At 39.2% G+C, this 18,214-nt stretch overlaps 3 protein-coding genes across 6 annotated transcripts in view; all 3 read left to right on the top strand.

Annotated features, from left to right (window-relative positions):
- Positions 1-5,576, top strand: part of dgki (diacylglycerol kinase, iota) — a 71,016-nt gene extending 65,440 nt beyond the window's left edge. For all 4 annotated transcript variants that reach the window (XM_072377291.1, XM_072377293.1, XM_072377292.1 and 1 more), the window contains 3 exons: positions 39-75; positions 338-437; positions 1,608-5,576. In XM_072377291.1, coding sequence (XP_072233392.1) covers positions 39-75; positions 338-437; positions 1,608-1,721 — 251 coding nt within the window. In that variant the 3' untranslated portion in view covers positions 1,722-5,576. The remainder of the gene's footprint in view (positions 1-38; positions 76-337; positions 438-1,607) is intronic.
- A 4,162-nt stretch (positions 5,577-9,738) lies between these two features.
- LOC140283060 (uncharacterized) lies at positions 9,739-14,252 on the top strand. Its single transcript, XM_072377702.1, has 7 exons — positions 9,739-9,755; positions 11,159-11,610; positions 12,327-12,434; positions 12,637-12,698; positions 13,016-13,174; positions 13,930-14,043; positions 14,132-14,252. The coding sequence occupies exons 2-7, from the start codon at positions 11,172-11,174 to the stop codon at positions 14,168-14,170; spliced, it is 921 nt and encodes a 306-aa protein (XP_072233803.1). The 5' UTR covers positions 9,739-9,755; positions 11,159-11,171; the 3' UTR covers positions 14,171-14,252.
- Positions 14,253-16,245: 1,993 nt separating this feature from the next.
- The window catches only part of rassf3 (Ras association domain family member 3), a 59,948-nt gene continuing 57,979 nt past the window's right edge, over positions 16,246-18,214 (top strand). Inside the window, exon 1 of the mRNA XM_072377637.1 lies at positions 16,246-16,423. Within this exon, the coding sequence (XP_072233738.1) occupies positions 16,321-16,423 (103 nt within the window). The 5' untranslated portion in view covers positions 16,246-16,320. The remainder of the gene's footprint in view (positions 16,424-18,214) is intronic.

Raw genomic sequence — 18,214 nt, 5'->3', positions numbered from 1 at the left:
ATGGGTGTTTTATGTTTCCTGTGTTTCTTCTTCCTCAGGCTCAAAGGTTCTTCTGGATTTAACAGACAGAGAGAAGTATGTTGCATACTTTGCATTGTCACATTTTTTTCCCTGTATAAAGTATATTTTACACTGTATAGACACACTGCACATAAAGTAATGGTTCAACATCACATCCTCTGATTGTGTGGGAATTTTTAGATCACAGTAGTACTGAGTGGTTTTAATGATCGCTTCCTTTTGCTGCACGTCAGTGCGGTTGAGGTACCAAGAACCACATACGGGCTTGTTTTTTTACAAAGATGTTCATTGACTGTTTGTGTGTGTGTTTCTGTAGGGGAGAAACTGCCTTGCACAAAGCAGCCTCAGAGAAGCAGCATGCAGTGTGTCGATTACTGGTGGAGGCCGGCGCTTCGCTGGAGAAGACCAATTTCCAGGTACACAAATCACAGTAAACAAAACCGATGCCTAAGTGTCTGCAGCGCTCAGGTGAGTCATACCTGTATTTCATTTCCCTGTAAATGATATACAGGGAAACGACTTTGTTGGCCTTCAGAGTGTGTTCTCAGTGTGTTTCACTGTCCTGTCAATGTTCAATGCTGCATTCAGTAGTTGTGATCACGAGGGATAATAAGACATAATAAAGATTAAAAATAAATCTAAAAACCGAAACCAGTGAGTGCACAAAACACGAATACACAACAGCCACTTTCTTTTTGCTGTATTTTCTTTTATTTGAATGTAACTTATAGAGTGCGACAGCAAACGGAGGGAGGATAAAGATAGAAAATGTTGGGGGGGGCGATTTTAGAGCAAAAGTTGGGCTTTTTGGCATATAGATTAAGTCTACTTCACTTGGGGTTACAGCGAAGTGCTCCTGGGGCTACAGTTAAACTGTTAGTGTCTTGGATATGAGAATGTACTATATGTCACATGCTTACCAACAAGCTAACGGACGGTGTAATGAACACATTTCTTCTGAAATCCACTTACCGGGACGTTAAATTGACATGATACATTGAAAGCACCTTTATTATTACCTCCAATACACTGCTAAGCTGTCTTTGTTGCTGTCAGGGAGCCAAGCAGGAAGGCAACAAGGACGCAGGTGCTTTTGAGGTGTGGATATAACCATGTTGCTGTTGGGCTTTCTTTCTTAACCAGATGTCCAGACCACTTCAACTGACTCCTTTTAAATGTAGAGCTCCTCGCCATAACTTTGTTGTTCGACTGTTTTTTTTTGGAGGTTTCATAACAAGTATTCAAATTTGACATCAGGCTGGACTGGTATCTTAAAAGGACTTAAGTTGAACACGATAACATCTTTTATCTTTTACACTGGTGTAGCAGTTAAATGGGTGTTCCTGTAAAAACTCAGGTAAGTAGACACTCAAAGAGGAGTCATTTGAAAATATTTGGTTTACATTGTCATCCATGCTTGCTGGTTGCTTGGAGGTTCTCTTTATTGTTTTTTAAATTTCTCTTCAGAGGAACTACGTGCAAAATACATGAGTCACAGAGCAAAAACGAACACATTTACGGGAAATACACCAGCTTCGAATATCCTAGGATGACCTTTAACATAAAATTTCACCTGTGTCCACCAGGGGAAGACTCCTGCGGACCAAGCAGAGGGAGACTCTGAGCTGGCGACCTACTTGAGTTCCCAACAGCATGTGTCATCTGCCACCACACAGGAGGACCTGGAGACTGCTGTCTGAGGCACACTCTCTCTCTCTCTCTGCACTCTGGACTCTGGACTCTGCACACGCTCGTAGCGGAGACTAACTGGTAGTTACGAGAGTTTAAAATGAGTCTGGAACTGACTCAGGCGACGCAGAGACCAACCAGAAGAGTGAACTGTCTCAGCTCACGGCAGCACTGCAGCGGAGATTTTAATGGTCAACTATTTATTTGTATTTATTTATTCATATTCTATTTATTGGTTGTGCTGATTGATTGATTGATTGACTGACTGTCTTACTTTTAAACAGTTCAGGATGCAAGTGCAATTTCAACACACATCGTGAGCTCTGCTATTCGTCTTGTAATGGAGTTGTTTTGGTCGTATTATACTCAAGCAAGACTTCTACAGTGGTTGAAGGTGTGTTTATTAAGTCACACACAAAAAAAGGTCAAATTATAGGTAGAAATGTTATATTTATCCCATAAAACCTGCGTGCCAAAGAAAATGCACTGACGTGGTGTCATATCGAGTTCGCTTATGTTCCCGAGATCTATCACATGGTTTGTTTTCTCACACCTTTTCGATTTCTATGACTTTCATACCCAGGTATGCAATGACAGCATCTCTATCACATGCCGCTTCATTCATCGTCTGAGTCACCAGTGAGCCACAGTTACGCAGCTCATAAAAGTTTTTAAAAAAAACAAAAAAAAACACAAACAGAACAAGCACAGAATGTGCTTCGACATATCCCCCCTGTTTTCCACTCCAGGATCTTTCCCGGAGAAAAACAAACAGAGAATTAGTCTTCTCAGGTGGCAAATGGTTTTCACTTGGCTATGAAAAGTTCCAGCGTTCGGGATTTTTTTCTTCCCATAATCCCCCCTTGCTTTACTGTTTCTTTTAAAGTTTCTTAAATCATCTTCGCAGAAGGCCTGAGGCAACTTTTTTGTTCCTTCTGTGCTTAATGGAATTCACTCCTTTGGTTCAAAATGTTCTTTTCTTTGACTTTTGGGGAATGAAGGCTGATTGAAAATGGGAAATTGCAGGATAAAAGCACAGGATAGAGCTGACTGAGCTAACTAGATGCTCACCGCTGCAAATAAACTAAAAATTTGTAGATTAATTAAATTCCTTAAATTCCTAAACAATCAGTGAGAGTTCTTTTAATTTCACTCCACAATGGGCTGAATGTCTTGCCTGTGCAGTTTGTCTGGTTTGAGTGCGAGAGTTGAAAGCGAATATTTAGCACTATTATTCACATTTATTTGGATTCGACGTGCCAGTCGAAGATTTTTTTTGGCTTTAAGACACAAATTTCTTTTTAATTACAGCTTTGACTGATTCAATTCTAAGATACTTTGCCCGCTCGAATGTAGAATAATTTTAAGATGCAATGTGCACACACAAAAAAGAGAGATGGGACACAGATCAGTGGAAACACAATGACAATATTGATCACAAGTCTATTTTAAAGAGTAGCCGTTTCCTTTTTGTCCAAAAATGTGACGTTTTTTGCTGATTTGTTTCAGACAAAAAGAGATTGGGAAGTTATCTTCAGATTACTGACACGTGACTCGTAGTTAGTATGGAGTGAGCAAACCAACACAAGGCTTTATTCAGTGTTTCATTGGGATGTTGACCCAGAGTGTGCTTAGAATGAAGGGGCATATAACCCATAGTCACTAACCTGCAATTTAGACAAAAGCATCCACAAATGTTTCCATGGCAGCGGCAGAAGGTGTTTGTGCTGCTGGTGACCCTGAAGGACTTTTCGCATGCCATGTGTGTGCATATGGGTGAGGTGATGACTCATTCCCATATCAAACCTGAACCAACAAGCTATTCAAAAGCGAGCGACTTTTTGCTTTGCGTGCAAGATGTGCAGAATTGCAAAGTGTACCTGAGAGTGTTTTCGTGCACATCTTTGTGTACGAAGTAAGAGAAAAGAAAAAAAAATCTGAGCCATATTCAATGCAATATGAGTAGATAACGTCCCTTTTCTTTGCATTTCTCTCTTAATCGTTTACATTACATTAATGTTTCAAACATAGTCGACCACTTATTGGCACCGAGGAGTATTGAATGTTCAATGTTACTTCAGTGCCGGTTGAGTTCATGATTGTCTTGTTATTTTTAATTTTTTTCTCTCTCTCTTTTGTATGCATGTATTTCAAACGGCTGAAACAACCCTGTGAGCTCTCCAACGATATAAACTGTTGTAAACTTCTATTTTTAGTGAGAAAAAAAACGTTTCCGGGTGTGTGGGGGGATATTTGGAAAGAAAGAAAGAAAAAAAAAAAAAGTTTGCCCAGCCATTGTGGAAGTCTTGTAAATTAGTTTGAAAATCTGATTCCCAGCTGCTGCAGTGGTTCACGGTGTGAATATTACGGTGTTTATTTTTCATCAGTGTCACACATCTGTAATGGATTTGACAAAAACGCATTGACTAATAACTCATTAACTGTCTGATCGGTTAAATTGGAAGATTTTCTGTAAATTTAGAGGGTAAAAAAATGTATCTTGGTCATAGGTGGAGATCTACTACCACAAAGGGCAAATTGGTTGCCATTTGAGTCATTAGATCGTTACATTCCACCTACACAATGGACCTTTAAATACTTTAAACAACACATTTAGCTCCAAACCAGTTAGCAAACATCAACGGGAGACAAGGATAATTGCATCAGCCCTTCATAGGTGGTGCTTCTCAGCCTGAAAAAGCTGTTGTGTGATACGTTCTGTGGCTTAGAAAGAAGCTTTAAAATCTACCGAAATAAAGCTGACCTTTCTTATTGATAAATATAACCTCCTGTTTCACCATTGTTATGGCTCAAACTATCATAACCTCCACAGCTTCATGTCGTCGCATTGAAAAATCAGCAATATTGACCATTCATTGCGCATCTTGTCAGCTCAAGTGGTAAAATCACAGAAAAAGTAGCGCAATGAGGGATTTAATCCAAAACTTTTCCAAAACCAAGAAATTCTCGGCTAAATTCACACTTTTGAAAGAGATTTATCCTGGAAAAATGGCTTCATTGCTTTTCCACAAAGCAGGACTTCCGCGATGGCTCCGGCTGTCAGATACCCAACATAGAGAGCTTCCTTTTAAAAATAGACAAAACGTGTGTAAAAGAATTATTTGCGCTCAACTATCTGTGACTAGTGACGACATTTTTCTATGAGGCGACTGGGGCCAGGCCCGTTTCAAACGGCATACACACTTGCTTCTCATCACTCTTTCTATTTAATAGAAACATGACTTTGTATTAAATTGTGTCTCATCAGAGTTATTTATGCATGGCATTTTCTTACCTCCTTGGGACTTGTTCTCTGGTAATGGCATAAAGAATGGCATTATTGTTGTTGAAACTGTTAAATTATTATTATACTTTTAAAAGTTTCATAGCTAAGTTTCTTCTTAGGTTGGGCATGTGTTGAATGTTTTTGTTTTGCTTTTGTATTTTATTTTTCTGCTGCTGCTGATGATGATGATGATGATGACGGGATTACTTGAAGTTTGTTGTTTTATTAATTTGTTTAAAGGATTTGTGATGCTGTTGCTTTTTGTCTCTGACTTTATTTCCCTTTTGAGTGTTGGGGAATTTCCCCTTTGCTGCCGTTACTGCTGTGGTTTCCTCTTTTATCTACAACAAAGACACATCTTCATCTGACATTTTAATCAATGGTGGCTCAGAGGAGGCTTCGCAGTTCATGATTTGAATGTTTTTCATCCTTCTTTATTGAGAAAAGAGCATCAGCAGGCTGACTAAACCACACGTGTATTTACGTTATTATAGTTTTGTATGTGTACTGTATATAAAAAGATCATCTTTGCAGTACAGAGTCGGTAATATGTCAAATAAACTACTGTACATCAAACACATCTCCAATCTAAAGACTAAGCAGCAATTTGTCAAATGATAACAGATATCATCGTAACAATGTTGACATGTTTAGGTTTAGTTTATGTCAGTAACACTTACACAGTTGACAGTTTATGTGAATAAACTAAACCTCTCACAGCATCCCAACATGCTTACAGTGACGGTGCGAAAATATTAATGTGATATTAATATTTAAAAAAAATGTTTGCTTTGTATGATACAATAATATGTTCACACTGTCCGCTAAGGTCTTGATGTTTAACATATATTCTCCAAATGTGCCTACATGTTGATGTTCAACGAGTATGACATCAATTTTTTTTACTTAGCAGTATCACAACAATAAAATGATCACAACAGCAGTGCTAAAATGTTCATGTTTAGCAAATATTACATTATTCATCTGGCAGATGCTTTTGTCCAAAGCAGCTCAAAAGGGAGAAACACATTACCTGTGTTGATACGGACCACTTCTAATCAGGTTATTAGTCCTGTTAAGAGTGACAATGTGTTTCTCACGGCGCACACTTGCAACACGGAGGTAAGGTGAGTCAAAACGTTTCTGAGGTAGAAACTCGGTGGCAGCCAAACTGAACTGGTCCGACAATATTAAAGATGTTACGGACCGTTGAACATGCTGACTAAGTTGAAACATGCTGAAAAAAACAATCAACTGTAGAAATAAAAATGAACACAAAAATGTTTAGAAAAATAAGAGGTCTCAAAATATGCATAACAACTAGTGCGCAAAGCTTTTTCTTAAAAAAATGTGTTTTAGGTTTGTTCTTTACAGGGAGACTGTCTGCATTTCGTAACTCAAAACTGAAAGCCCCTGAAAATTCTGGTAACTATAAATAAGTCTGCAGTCAGAACACAAGAGTTCTTGTGGGCGTGTTGGGGACTTTAAATATTATATCTATTGTATTCAAATTTCACAAAAAGAGGCCATGATGGGGGAAATCTGATGAGGGTACCAGTAAGTACAGCTGAAAGATTTTCAGCGAATTATTTGGACACCCAACTAAGTGTACATTACAGTAGTCCAGACATTTTTTTTCATGTGAACATAGCTACTGAGGGCAATGTGGAGCTTTGGTATCTTGGCCAACAATACTTCATACTTGGAAAGTTTGGGATTGAAACAATAAAGGACAATCATTCTTCCCCTCCACAGTCACCCATATATACCCTCTTTGCTCAATATGGCAACATGTTTACTGTGGCATTGTTCACGGTGACAATGCTAAAGTGCAGTAAAAAAAAAAATATATATTTATGTATATATTAACCACCTTTTTGCATGCTATCACGTTCAGAGTTCCATGATATAACAGATATAGGTGTATATTTGCTTGGCGAATATGGTCACCAAGACAAAGCTAACAGGTTTATAATTTGTTTTTGTTTATTGTCTTTTAGCTTTCAACTTAATTAGTCTCAGTTCTGACCTATTACTTATTCAGCAGGTAAAAGGTTAACATCTTTGCTAACTAACATGCTCCACATATATTCACTTAATTTGGTAGCATGCTCACATTAACAAAGGTAACATAGTGATGTTTAACAACAGGCTTTGTATAACATGCTAACATCTCTATCGCGACATTGTTTAAATGTTCGTGCTTAATGTTTGTTTGATAGTATTTTTCAGCCTCGAAAAAGTTTCACAATAACAATGCTAATAAATTAATATTAATTTTTTTCTGAAAATGGTCACAGTAACAGTGCTATAATATTTATGTTTAGCTTAACCTATATTTGTTAGCACCCTACCATAAGCTAATACAATGCTAACATATTGGTGTTAGCATGCTAATATGCTCATTAAGCGGATATATGGAACTATTTGTTCATTTGTTCCAAACACAAAGCAGAGCTGAATCAAAGGACTGAATGCCCATTGTGCCGAATAACGGTGGACAATAAAGAAAAATCTAACAGCAGAAACAGAAAACAAATGCTAATATTCATGGCAATTTGTCCATTGATCACTAACTGGAAACATCAAATATCAATGTTGTGATTGAATTATTTCAGTCACAGTGGTGGACAAACACTGCTGCTTTCAGGCCTGAAATATACAAAGTAGTTGCATAATGGTAAGTATTAACAACAATACACTGCATTTTTTTCATTAGAGCAATCTACTGGAATTGAAATTAAATTACAGGCATGTTTAATGTGCATACCAAATTTGAGCTTGGTAATGCAGGCTTAACCCAACCTTTTCTTTGTTCTTTCACTGAGCCACCAGTCAGGTGGGGTTCTAAGTCCCTCACGCTGGCAGTTTTGACAGCAAGAGAAGTTGATCATCAATTTTTGTTTTTATTGTGCAGATGCCTTATGATTCACGTAAATTGTCGATTGTTGATTATTCGGTCATTCCAGGACTGACACTACTTGCATGTAAGTCTTTTGCATATAAATTTATTATAACAATACAACTGCTGTTGCTGTCATCCCACCAGCAGCTACTTACTACTCAGACACCTTTACTGAAGAATGTACTCTCCTATTGACATATCAAAAAATAATGGCTGTAATAGGGTTCTTAACCTTCAGTTTCTCCTTGATAATTAGATTTGACTTTAAAAACACACACACATACACAGCCTGCTTGTTCACCACATTTTAAGGTTTACAAGCACTTTAGTAAATACCCAAAGAATATAACCTTGTCTGACTTTTTTGCTAAATAAACCAACTCTCACATGACTGTGATATTTCTCAATCAGTGGTTAAGCCAAACATTCTGAGGCTGACTGTGGAGTTTCCTAAATTAACGGCACCCTGTCATCGAAATGTGACGCATCACAATTCTCTGTAGATGTTCTGGAATTTTCTGTGTTTGTTAGCAGGTGGAGCAGTTTACCATCTGGCAACATTTTAGGCCTTCATGTCTGTCCTGACGGAAACATTGAGATGAAACTCAGATTGGATCTAGCGCACACCACAGAACTTGAGTTGGTGTAAAATGAGCAGGTTCATATCATGTTTCATTGTGTTAATCTGAAACTTAGTCTTGTGTGATGTCACGTTACCATCTGATGTCTGAGGAATAGTCTGAAAACAGGAACATTTATCAGATCAAGCCTGCATTTGTTTCAGGTGTTTTGTTCAATAGAGACACTGTGTGTTGCATTAGTGGTTTAAGACTGTATTTACTGAAAGGGCAGCAAGAAAGTACACTTCCTCCATCTCATCCACTTATTATTATACTTTGCCTTTTTCTCTAATTATACAGATGTCAATGAAGACGATTAAGTTTAGTTTTTTGTCCCACTCTTTACTCTTAATCAAACTTTTGGTAAATATAATTACCTCATTACTATAGTTACAAACAGTGTTAATGAAAAATCAGGGCAGACAGTTGAGAAATCTGACATATTTTCTTTCTCTTTGTTGTTCATGTCACAAGACATTTTTGCTAAATCATTGCTACTAGTTTCATTTTCAGCTTGGGTTCCAAATGTTGTTTGCCCTGAGACGGCAAGTAATAAATGAGTCATATATTTGACAGAAAGGATCACGAGGTGGTTGTATGATTTGTGATATATATATATTTCAAATCTAAAAGTAAATAGTGTCTGGAACGCCACATAAACGTTAGCTTTTATGTTTTTGTACTTGTTTAATTGAAAAGAATATACACAGAAATCATTGTGATCCTATTGCTTGATCGATTTTATTTACACGATTGTACATTTTCTAAAACAAAACCTCTCTTTTGGTTGTTTAGGGAACTTTACATTAAGACTACTATTATTATTTATTCATATCCCTGGCTTGAGTTTTGTTTTGTTTTTTCCATTTTTTTTTATCAAATATATTTATCTGTCAACACAATCGCACTGTGTTGTTTTAAGTCAAGGTTCACGTGGCCGAATCAAGGTCACGGTGTAAATAAAGTTTTTTTTTTTTTCAAATGGGCGTATAAATACGTCTGACGTAAACAGTATATACTCTGTCTTGGGTCAACGTACGTGCTGGAAGACAGCGAAGATTTGAACGAGGAAGTTAAACTATTAGCAGTGTAAGTGTTCTTGTTTTTAAGTCTTTTGGTATTTTATTTACCAGGAGGACTGATTTGAAAGTCAGTTGAAAGGCCGTCGTTGAGAATTTTAACCCGCGGTATAAACCTGCCAACATTTCGACTTTGTCCATAACTTTTATTCACAGTAAGTAAACAAACTTCCCTCAGTTTTTTTTAACTGTCAGCTTTTTAAGTTGTACCCGGCGTATTACTTTGATTTGAGTATTTTTTTACGTTTGACTTTTAGAAGTTGTCGGCTTTCAGGCTGTCATCTCTTATTAAAGCAAATAACCTGCGATACATGTCTCGGCATGATCGGGTTCGACGCTTAATTAGGCTAAACAATAGAAACACGAACCAAACTGACTTGAGACGAGCATATAATTGATAACTTTTACGCTAATATGAAGAAAAGAGAAATGTAACTTGATTTTGTGATAGCTTTAGTTGTGTTTTGTGTGATAGACTTTTTACATGTTGAAGCATAAAAAGGACTCTTTTATAGTTTGCTTCCTATTCCCGAATTAAAGGGATGGGCTTATTGGGCAATTTCACTGCTTTTTTTTACGCAAGATGATCGCACAAGTTTGGGTCCTGTATGAAATCCACAATAGTTTCTACTGCTTATCAATCTGTACCCTCTGTAGAATAACTTCAGTTCAGATGTGAGCAGTCAAACTATTGTGGATTTCTTCCAGGGTGACCAGTATGCCAAAAAAAAAAGCAGTGGAATGGCCCTTTTCTGCGTTTTCACAATTCCTAAGCGTTGTATTAACGAATCTACAGCCTCTGTAGAATAATTTAGTTTTAATTTGATCAGTCGAAAGAAGTGAGGTTTTCTTGCTGGAACCAAACTAATGCGATCAGCTTTTAGAAAAAGTAGTGAAATTGCCCTTTATCCGCTTTCCTTTCATTCACAAGTCGGAAGCCAACTACGTTTTTTATTATGAGTTATTACGGTGTACAGAATACAAACGGTACAAAACACTGTGGTTGAGCTGAAATAACTAATTAGATGAAAGTCTCTTCATATAATACGAATCAGCAGCGATAAGTGATTCTTTGAATGACTTATCAGGTAGGAAATTATCTTTTTTTTAATTTTTATTTGCTGTTTTTGTTTTATCATTTCAAATGTAATTACTTAACATCCCAGTGGTGAATTAACTTGTCACTTTAGGGGTTGGGAGGGAAGTAGTAGTTGCTATCTTATATCTGACCAAATTACCCATTTAAACGGGTTGTATTTGAGACCTGTACTTAAGGTGAGCTAATTTGCAGCTTATACACTGTGGGAAAGTTTCAGAATTTTCTTTGTTGGTTTGCAAGTTCTTTGAGGGCTGCAGACAATTAGAGATGTTTCAGTTTGCGCTTCAATGTCTTGTTTCTCCATTCAAATGTTTACTCTCTCCATCATAGGAAATCACAAGTGGGAATTAGAAATGATGGCTATTTATTCCAAAGTCTACTCAGGCAAAACCAGATAAATTAACTGCACATTTAAGTGCAAATGTCCCTGTGAGTTAATTAGTTTTCTTTTTTCTCAAGGCTATAAACCAACATGGCGAACGGGCAAGTGGAAATCCACGACCCCATCTCCAACCACAGCAGCCGCACAGGCGTCGCTAACTCTGAGCCTAAAACCACCTCAAACACAGACAATATGGAGGACACGGTGGAGTTCAGAATCTTGATGGCCTACGCAAAGAGGAGACGGTCAAAAAAGGAAGTTGAAGCGCCTTCACAACACAGCCCGGTCGCATTGATGGAGACGAACGGAACAACTCTTTCTCCAACTAAGACTGAAACGGGGGAAGCACAAGATGGAAGTAAGACGGGGGGGAAGAAGAGCGTAAAGAAGAAGGGATGGAAACGCCTGGCGCTTCTTTTCAAATGTGTCAAACCTCAGATAGAAAACGAAGATGAACAAGAGCCAGAACATAGGGAACAAGGGGATGAAAATCTATCTGTCGTCAGCAACCGATGTTTTCCTGAAAATGGTGAGTATCGAGTTACTGTACCACCAAGGAGAAAAAAAGAAAAAAAAAAACACAGCAAATGTTTTTTTTTGGATTTTGTCTGTTAAATCATACCAGAAAAGGTGTGGTTTTTAATCATGATCAAACATGTTCAATCCATTGTGAGAAATTACCAGAAAAAGGAAAAAAATTAATCAAAATGTCACTTAAGAGATGCAGGAGTTTGACATTTAGCCAATTGGTTAACAGTCTAACTAGTTTCAGACGTCCTTACACTTAGACAAACTAAAACATGCATAAGCTGGAAAGATCATCCCGCAGCTCCCTTTTTATAAGAAGATAAAAAGCAATAAAGCGTGAAGACCCAACAGGAAGTTATCTGAAGTCGAGGGCAACGGTCCAAAACCCCCAAAAAAGTCACACTTTGGTATAAAAGTTGCTTGAAACAACAGGTCGATTCTGGTGATAGAAGAAATATTTTATTAACATGATAATGTTGGTGGGTTTGGACGTTATCTCACATAGAGACGTTTCATAGTTTACAGTTTATAGCGGCGGTCTGATTTTTCTTCCAAACAATCTTTTTCCATCACAAACTCATGACCAGACACACCAAAACTAGACTTACTTGATCTACAGGGAGGCCTTGTGTATCACCTGCCTGAGGTGTTTTTTTTTCATTACTCATCCTGAGAATGTGTATTGATTCCTGTTTTTCTTTCTTTTTGGCTCTCCAGATCTGGTTAAAGTTGAGGATAAGCTCGATAAGGTGGCGGGCCAGCTGGCGGGGATTGCTGACGAAATACAGTTTTTTCCTCCAGAGTTGGAGACGGACTCCGGGGATGGTGAGTTTTCCTTCTTTTCGGTGTTTTCAGTGCGGCTCGGTCACACAGCTTTTGAATTCGGTGGTTTCAATACGGTGAGCAGCTCAGATTTCCTGTTTGAGGTCTATTTGTGTCACGCGACTGAGAAGAATTGAATCTTAGTCGTCAAAACTTTGAACTGCCATGGTTTTTGGTTGTGATTTCTAGCTTTATGTTTTCTTAGATGAGGTGGAGAAGATCATAGGTCTGCTGCTGAGGGAGTCCGGAGACAGACTGAACGAAAAGGTAAGGAACCTGTTTCTGTTGGCGTCTGGGAGTCTATGGCTAACGTGTGGAAGTTGTTTATTGCCCATTTATATTTCATAACGATGTTTCCTACTGGACTGAATAATCCATAGACGGCCATACTCCGTCATATCAGGCAGATCCAGGGTTCATGGATCAAATTCTTTTTACTGCTTGTGATAACATTCTTTAGATTATTCATCAGTGCAGAAGCACTTCTGATATGAATGTCTCGTCTACTGTGTGAAGGCATCTGTTTCCTTGCTTTTTTAAAAACGCTAAACTGAACCTGTTTGTTGTGCCCCCCCCCCACACAGATGAAAGAAGCCAATATATCCCCAGAACTTTTCTTCAACTACAGCTTCTATAGGAGGCTAATGAACACCTTCCTGACGAGGATAGGCTACAGAAGCGCCAACGCTGACGATCTGGTACCGCAAGCGTCGCCTAAAACTCAGATTGCCGTCACTTGTGAGGTCAGAACAAACTTTTTTTGCTCCATTTTCAACTGGCAGAGTGAAAATGTATTTATTTTGACATGAAACGGGCTAGATATGAAAGCGAAGCCTGTAGAACAACAGTGATCTAAAGGAGTTTCATTCAGATTTCTATAAAGGTAGAAAAGTGTTCAGAAACTTTATTCAACAACTTGATACAATGTCTTGAGGTCATTTTGAGACAGGCTTCGGTCAAAATACCTCTTTGTTTAATCACAGAGTGGGAAACGCTTTAGCATTGTAGCTGTAACTTAGCAACAGATGCTGATAAACGATGCTTTCCTATCTGGACCGAGCCAGAGATGTACACAACATAACATTGAAACATTTTGCATATATTAACGTCATGAGAGAATTGAATTTGGAGACCAACATCTTTACATGGTGCTCGGTGAGGGTTAACACCTCTCATCCACACAGCTGGAGGTCGTCTGAATTTACAGAAAGTAACTAGAGAACAGGTTAAATGGACTGTGCTTGCTGACCACTTAAATCACTTTTGAATAACAAACCACATTCTATACAGTATTACAATATATTTTTAGTCGTTGCCCCTCCCAATAATATGTACCCTTTAGGTGAATGCCACCACCTAAATGGCAGTCAAAATTGCAAGTGAATGTCTGATAAACTGAGCAGATTAACTCAGGATTTCATGTCCCATTCAAAATGAAAGTAAATGTGTATTTTGGCTGAACTTTTTATTTTATTTTTTTTTTTTTTTCCTTCTTCAGATCACCAATCGTCTCTCAACAGTCTACACGCCGCCCATGAGCCACCTGCTTCACCATGGAGCCCGATACCTGCAGGACTATTACTCCGCCTGGGCGCAGCAGCAGGGTGGATACGTACGTGTACCTCTCTGGAACCACAGGATTGACCAATGATGATTCTAAAAGTGAAAATGACTAAAATGTTCCCCTCTTTAACTCGCAGGAGGCAACCATTGAAAGCGACGAGGACGAAGTTGAGTGAACAGCGGCTTGTGGTTTTTGTGACTTAACGGTGCCCCCTACAGGCCGGTGGTGAAAGCTGCTCCCTCTGGACTCATAAGCATGAATGGTTTCAAAATGATGTTAGTTGGTGTGGAAAAAGTGAATCAGAATTTGAATATATATATTTTTTTTAATTTTAGTATTTTATATGTACTTAAAACATAGGAGATCTGATTCAGTCTTTTTTGATTGCCAATTATTTAAGTCTTTAGGTACTTATTAGACTTACGGGGACCATAAACCGAAAAGAAAATGTCCGTCTTTGTGATCAAAGTCTTATTTCATCAACTGAAAACTATGAAAAATTGTATATAGTATCATTTTTTTTTTAAATAGTTTGGTTGAAAGTGTCATGTCATGTGTGGAGCACTTGCACTTTTACTGGGAAATGTAATACTCAGACACGTCCAATGTGTTGCCTTGTGTGTAACATGTATGTAAAAAGCATTTCATATGAAGCTGTTCATTTGTAGATGATTTATTGAATCAGTTTCACAGCAAACGGTAAAGCATTTGTCCCACGTAACGCTTGAGTGAAAGTCTCCAACGTTAACTCTCAGGTTACGTAAAGTATTGCGCAAAAGCATCGAGCCACCCCTCGTTTTGTTATACTGTATGTTGCCTGGGAAACGGTAAAAACAGTTTACTGAAACATGCAAATATGAGTGTGAAAACAGCATTAAAGGCAAAAACACTTCTATTGTCCTCCACTTGTCCAGTTTCCTCAAATTTTTTTAAGGACATACTGCTCATCAGGCTGAGATATGCCAAATATTCAGCTTTGGGGATCACCTTGTTGGCAAAAATGTCTCAATCCGGATATTCTTTGGCATGTTATTCATAGATGCAACTGAAGAAATGGGAACAAGTCATGTATCCCTGTGACAGGATTCTATTAATAAAAGTACCTTAAGATGCTATTTAAAACTGGTAAGGAATCGGGTCCCTTTTTATGCTTGATGTAGTCATAGATAATGGTTCAGTGACTCATTGAAAATGGTCACCAACAAAGACGGGATTGAAAATGAGTGAAAAAAGCAGCAAATAAAATCGTTGAAAGACCTTCAGAAAGCCTGGAGAAACTATTGTTTTATGTATGTGAAAACCAATCGGATAGGCTGAGAAATCTGTGCCTTAAAATCCCTCATCTCAGTAGTTTGACATTGTGTGCCATAACAATGGAAAAACTGTATTTAACTGTCAACGGCACCCCCTTGTGGTCAAACTAAGAACTGCAGCGGGTCATAGAGCTCAGACGCAATTACGAATCCAGCTCAAAATTAAAATCCTTCAGGATTTGTCTTCATAATTCCTTTAAAAATAAATAAAAAAAATTCCCTTTATTCAAAGCACAGACATCCTTTGAGATTTGGTTTTCGGAGAGTGTGTTTAAACAGAAAAGCAACAAGTAAAAGTGAAATAACAGTGAGAGCTGTGTTGTGTTCGAGTGCAATTGACGTGAAAGTAACTTTAGGTCGACTTTTGGGTGTGTTACTTTGGGGCTGGTGAGGAGAAAGTTTACATTTACACCTACTTAAACGAAGTGTGCCTTGCTCCCGCTCGGCCGTATGAAATGAGATCCAACTCGTTCTCCGGCAGCTCGCCTCCAACCGCCTCAACCTGCTCTCCGACAACAAACGCAGACACCTGTAGCAGGAGACGGCTCGCGTCTCTGTGTCATCATCTACAGCTGAGACTCTTGACTTGTGTGTCTTGTTAACTCACCTTGGCTTAGCGGAGCATGAAGAGTGCGTAATGTTTCACGTCGCCCACCGCTCTCGTAAATACTCCCCCACGAGCTCTGCGGTCCAGGACGACTCCCCGCCGAGCCCACTGAGCGAAGCACCGGAGGCGACGTGGCCGCCGCCGGGCGCTAAGATGCGGATCTCCAAAAGCAACAAGGGCGCGGCGGTGGTTAAAGCTGTCCGGCGGCATCAGTCTCCTCCGTCTTGTTTGGAGGGTCTCGGCGCGGCTTGGGGCGAGAGGGGGCAGCAGCGGAGCCCTGAGAAGAGAGACGAAGCGGAGGCTACCAGCAACGGCTCGGGAGGACCACCCCGCTGCAGGAAGAAGGGGTTCCGAGCCCCCGATGTGAGGACAATCTTTTCCCCCACAGAGAGGGACCCAAGGGTGATGGAGGAGTCCGGGGAGGGACACATCTTCGAGCAGATGGCGGAGGGCGCGTGGTGCGACGTGTGCTGCCTCTACATCTTCCAGCAAGGCCTAATCTGTGCAGGTGAGGGGATGTGAGGATGGTGGGCTCATGCTCACTGGAAGTATGACACCGTGTTGCCCAAAGTTTTTCACTCATTTCTGTGTCAGATTGTCCAGCAAAATGTGTGAAATGTGTATTTTCTTTCTGATGGTTCCTTTTCAGATCTCCCCATTAGAAACCAGTGCTCTGTTGGTGAATGTTTCCAATGATTCTGTTAGCATTAAGGGTGAAATCAAAGGGGGTTATGATGTGAATCAGATCAGAGGTGTTATCAAAGTGATATCCAAGCCAAACTCAACAGAGAGTGGGTTATCTTTTTCCTAAAAATGTCTTCTTATTATATAAAAAGAGATTTCACACTTTGGAGTTTGTGTTGATTCAGAGAGTTTTAGGACAAAAATGACTGTTTTCAAATGGAAAAAGATCAGCATTTACTTGCTTTGTTTAAAAAAAACACACACAATTCTGTTGGTAAAATTACAGCAACAACCTTTGAGGAGTTCAAACTCTTTTGTATTTATTAACCTGTTCTCTTTGCCAGATTTCGAACGCTTAATCAGTTACTCACCGGAGGGGGAAATGTATTACTATTCAGCTAAGTGTTTTAGGCAAAAGTCCCAAACCGTAAAAACAAAGATTAGCTTTTCTTTCAGTTTCTTAACGTCACTGGGAATGTGTTTGTGGACTAAAACGATCATCTTGAACACGTCACCTTGGGCACCAGGAAACATCTGACCAAATGACTCATCAGAAACATACTGAACGGACAACTAGTTGCAACCCTTGTTTTGTGTATTGCAGCATACTTCTGAATGGAGTATGTATGTGACAGAAAGATGCAGGAGTTCTGGAAAAAAAGTGCACATGAATAGCTTTATGGAGATACATTTGAAAGCTTTTAGTGGCATCGGAAGCTGAGATCCTTTGAGCAGACTGATTATTGTCAAATTAACCTCCATGTGATGAAAAAGAAAGGCAGCTCTGTGCCACTTGTAGTAAAGGCCACACAATGAACCCTATTGGTGACGTAGATGGGGCAGGGCTCAGGAATGACTAGCTTTCGGAATGCTGGTGGCATGTAGATGGACAGGTTCAAGTTGAAGAGTAACGAGTTTGTAAGACTCCTCGAGTACAAACCTTGGACTTCCGATCGTGACAAACAATAGAAGGAGGAAGCTCAGAAAAAATGCTCTTCTTCCCCATTCATTGGGCTCCTTGTCGCCATGTTGCTTTTAATCATGCTTTAATGGTGCCGAAACTTTAATTTTGAGTGCTTTCCCCTTTACGTCCAATGTGGCCGCCATTTCTAGACTAATTGGAGTTCATCACGCAGCACAGACACCCCATCTCAAGCATGACAGTGGGAGGGCGATGATATGGGCTTGTTTTGCCGCCTGACAGTCATTGATTCAACCATGAACTCCTCTGTATACCAAAGTATTCTGGTATCAAATGTGAGGCCACCTGTCCGACACCTAAAACTGGGATCCAAAGCACAACAGATTGGCTGAAAAAGAAAAGGATCATTTTACCTGATGAATAAAGACTTTAGAACTGAAAGTGGGGGGTACTTTCTTTTGCCCTTGACTGTGATGTTGAACCGTAAAACGCATACAGTCCTGAACGAAAGTCTGAAGAAAGGCCAACAAATACTAAACAAGCTGTCTCTCCTCTCGGCTGTTGTCCATTTAGCCCTATAACTTCATTACATTTGCAGACAACGAGGCTGCACAGCGTGGTCTTTGTTTCCTGTTCGTTTTACCAGCAGGCTGGTGGAGTTTATGTGTTGCTGATATTTCTTATCATTTCAAA

This window comes from Leuresthes tenuis, unplaced genomic scaffold, assembly GCF_036924035.1.
Source record: "Leuresthes tenuis unplaced genomic scaffold, fLeuTen1.0.hap1 SCAF_23, whole genome shotgun sequence".
Lineage (NCBI taxonomy): Eukaryota > Metazoa > Chordata > Actinopteri > Atheriniformes > Atherinopsidae > Leuresthes > Leuresthes tenuis.
The sequence above is the reverse complement of the archived record's forward strand: the minus strand, read 5'-3'. Positions and strand labels throughout refer to the sequence as shown.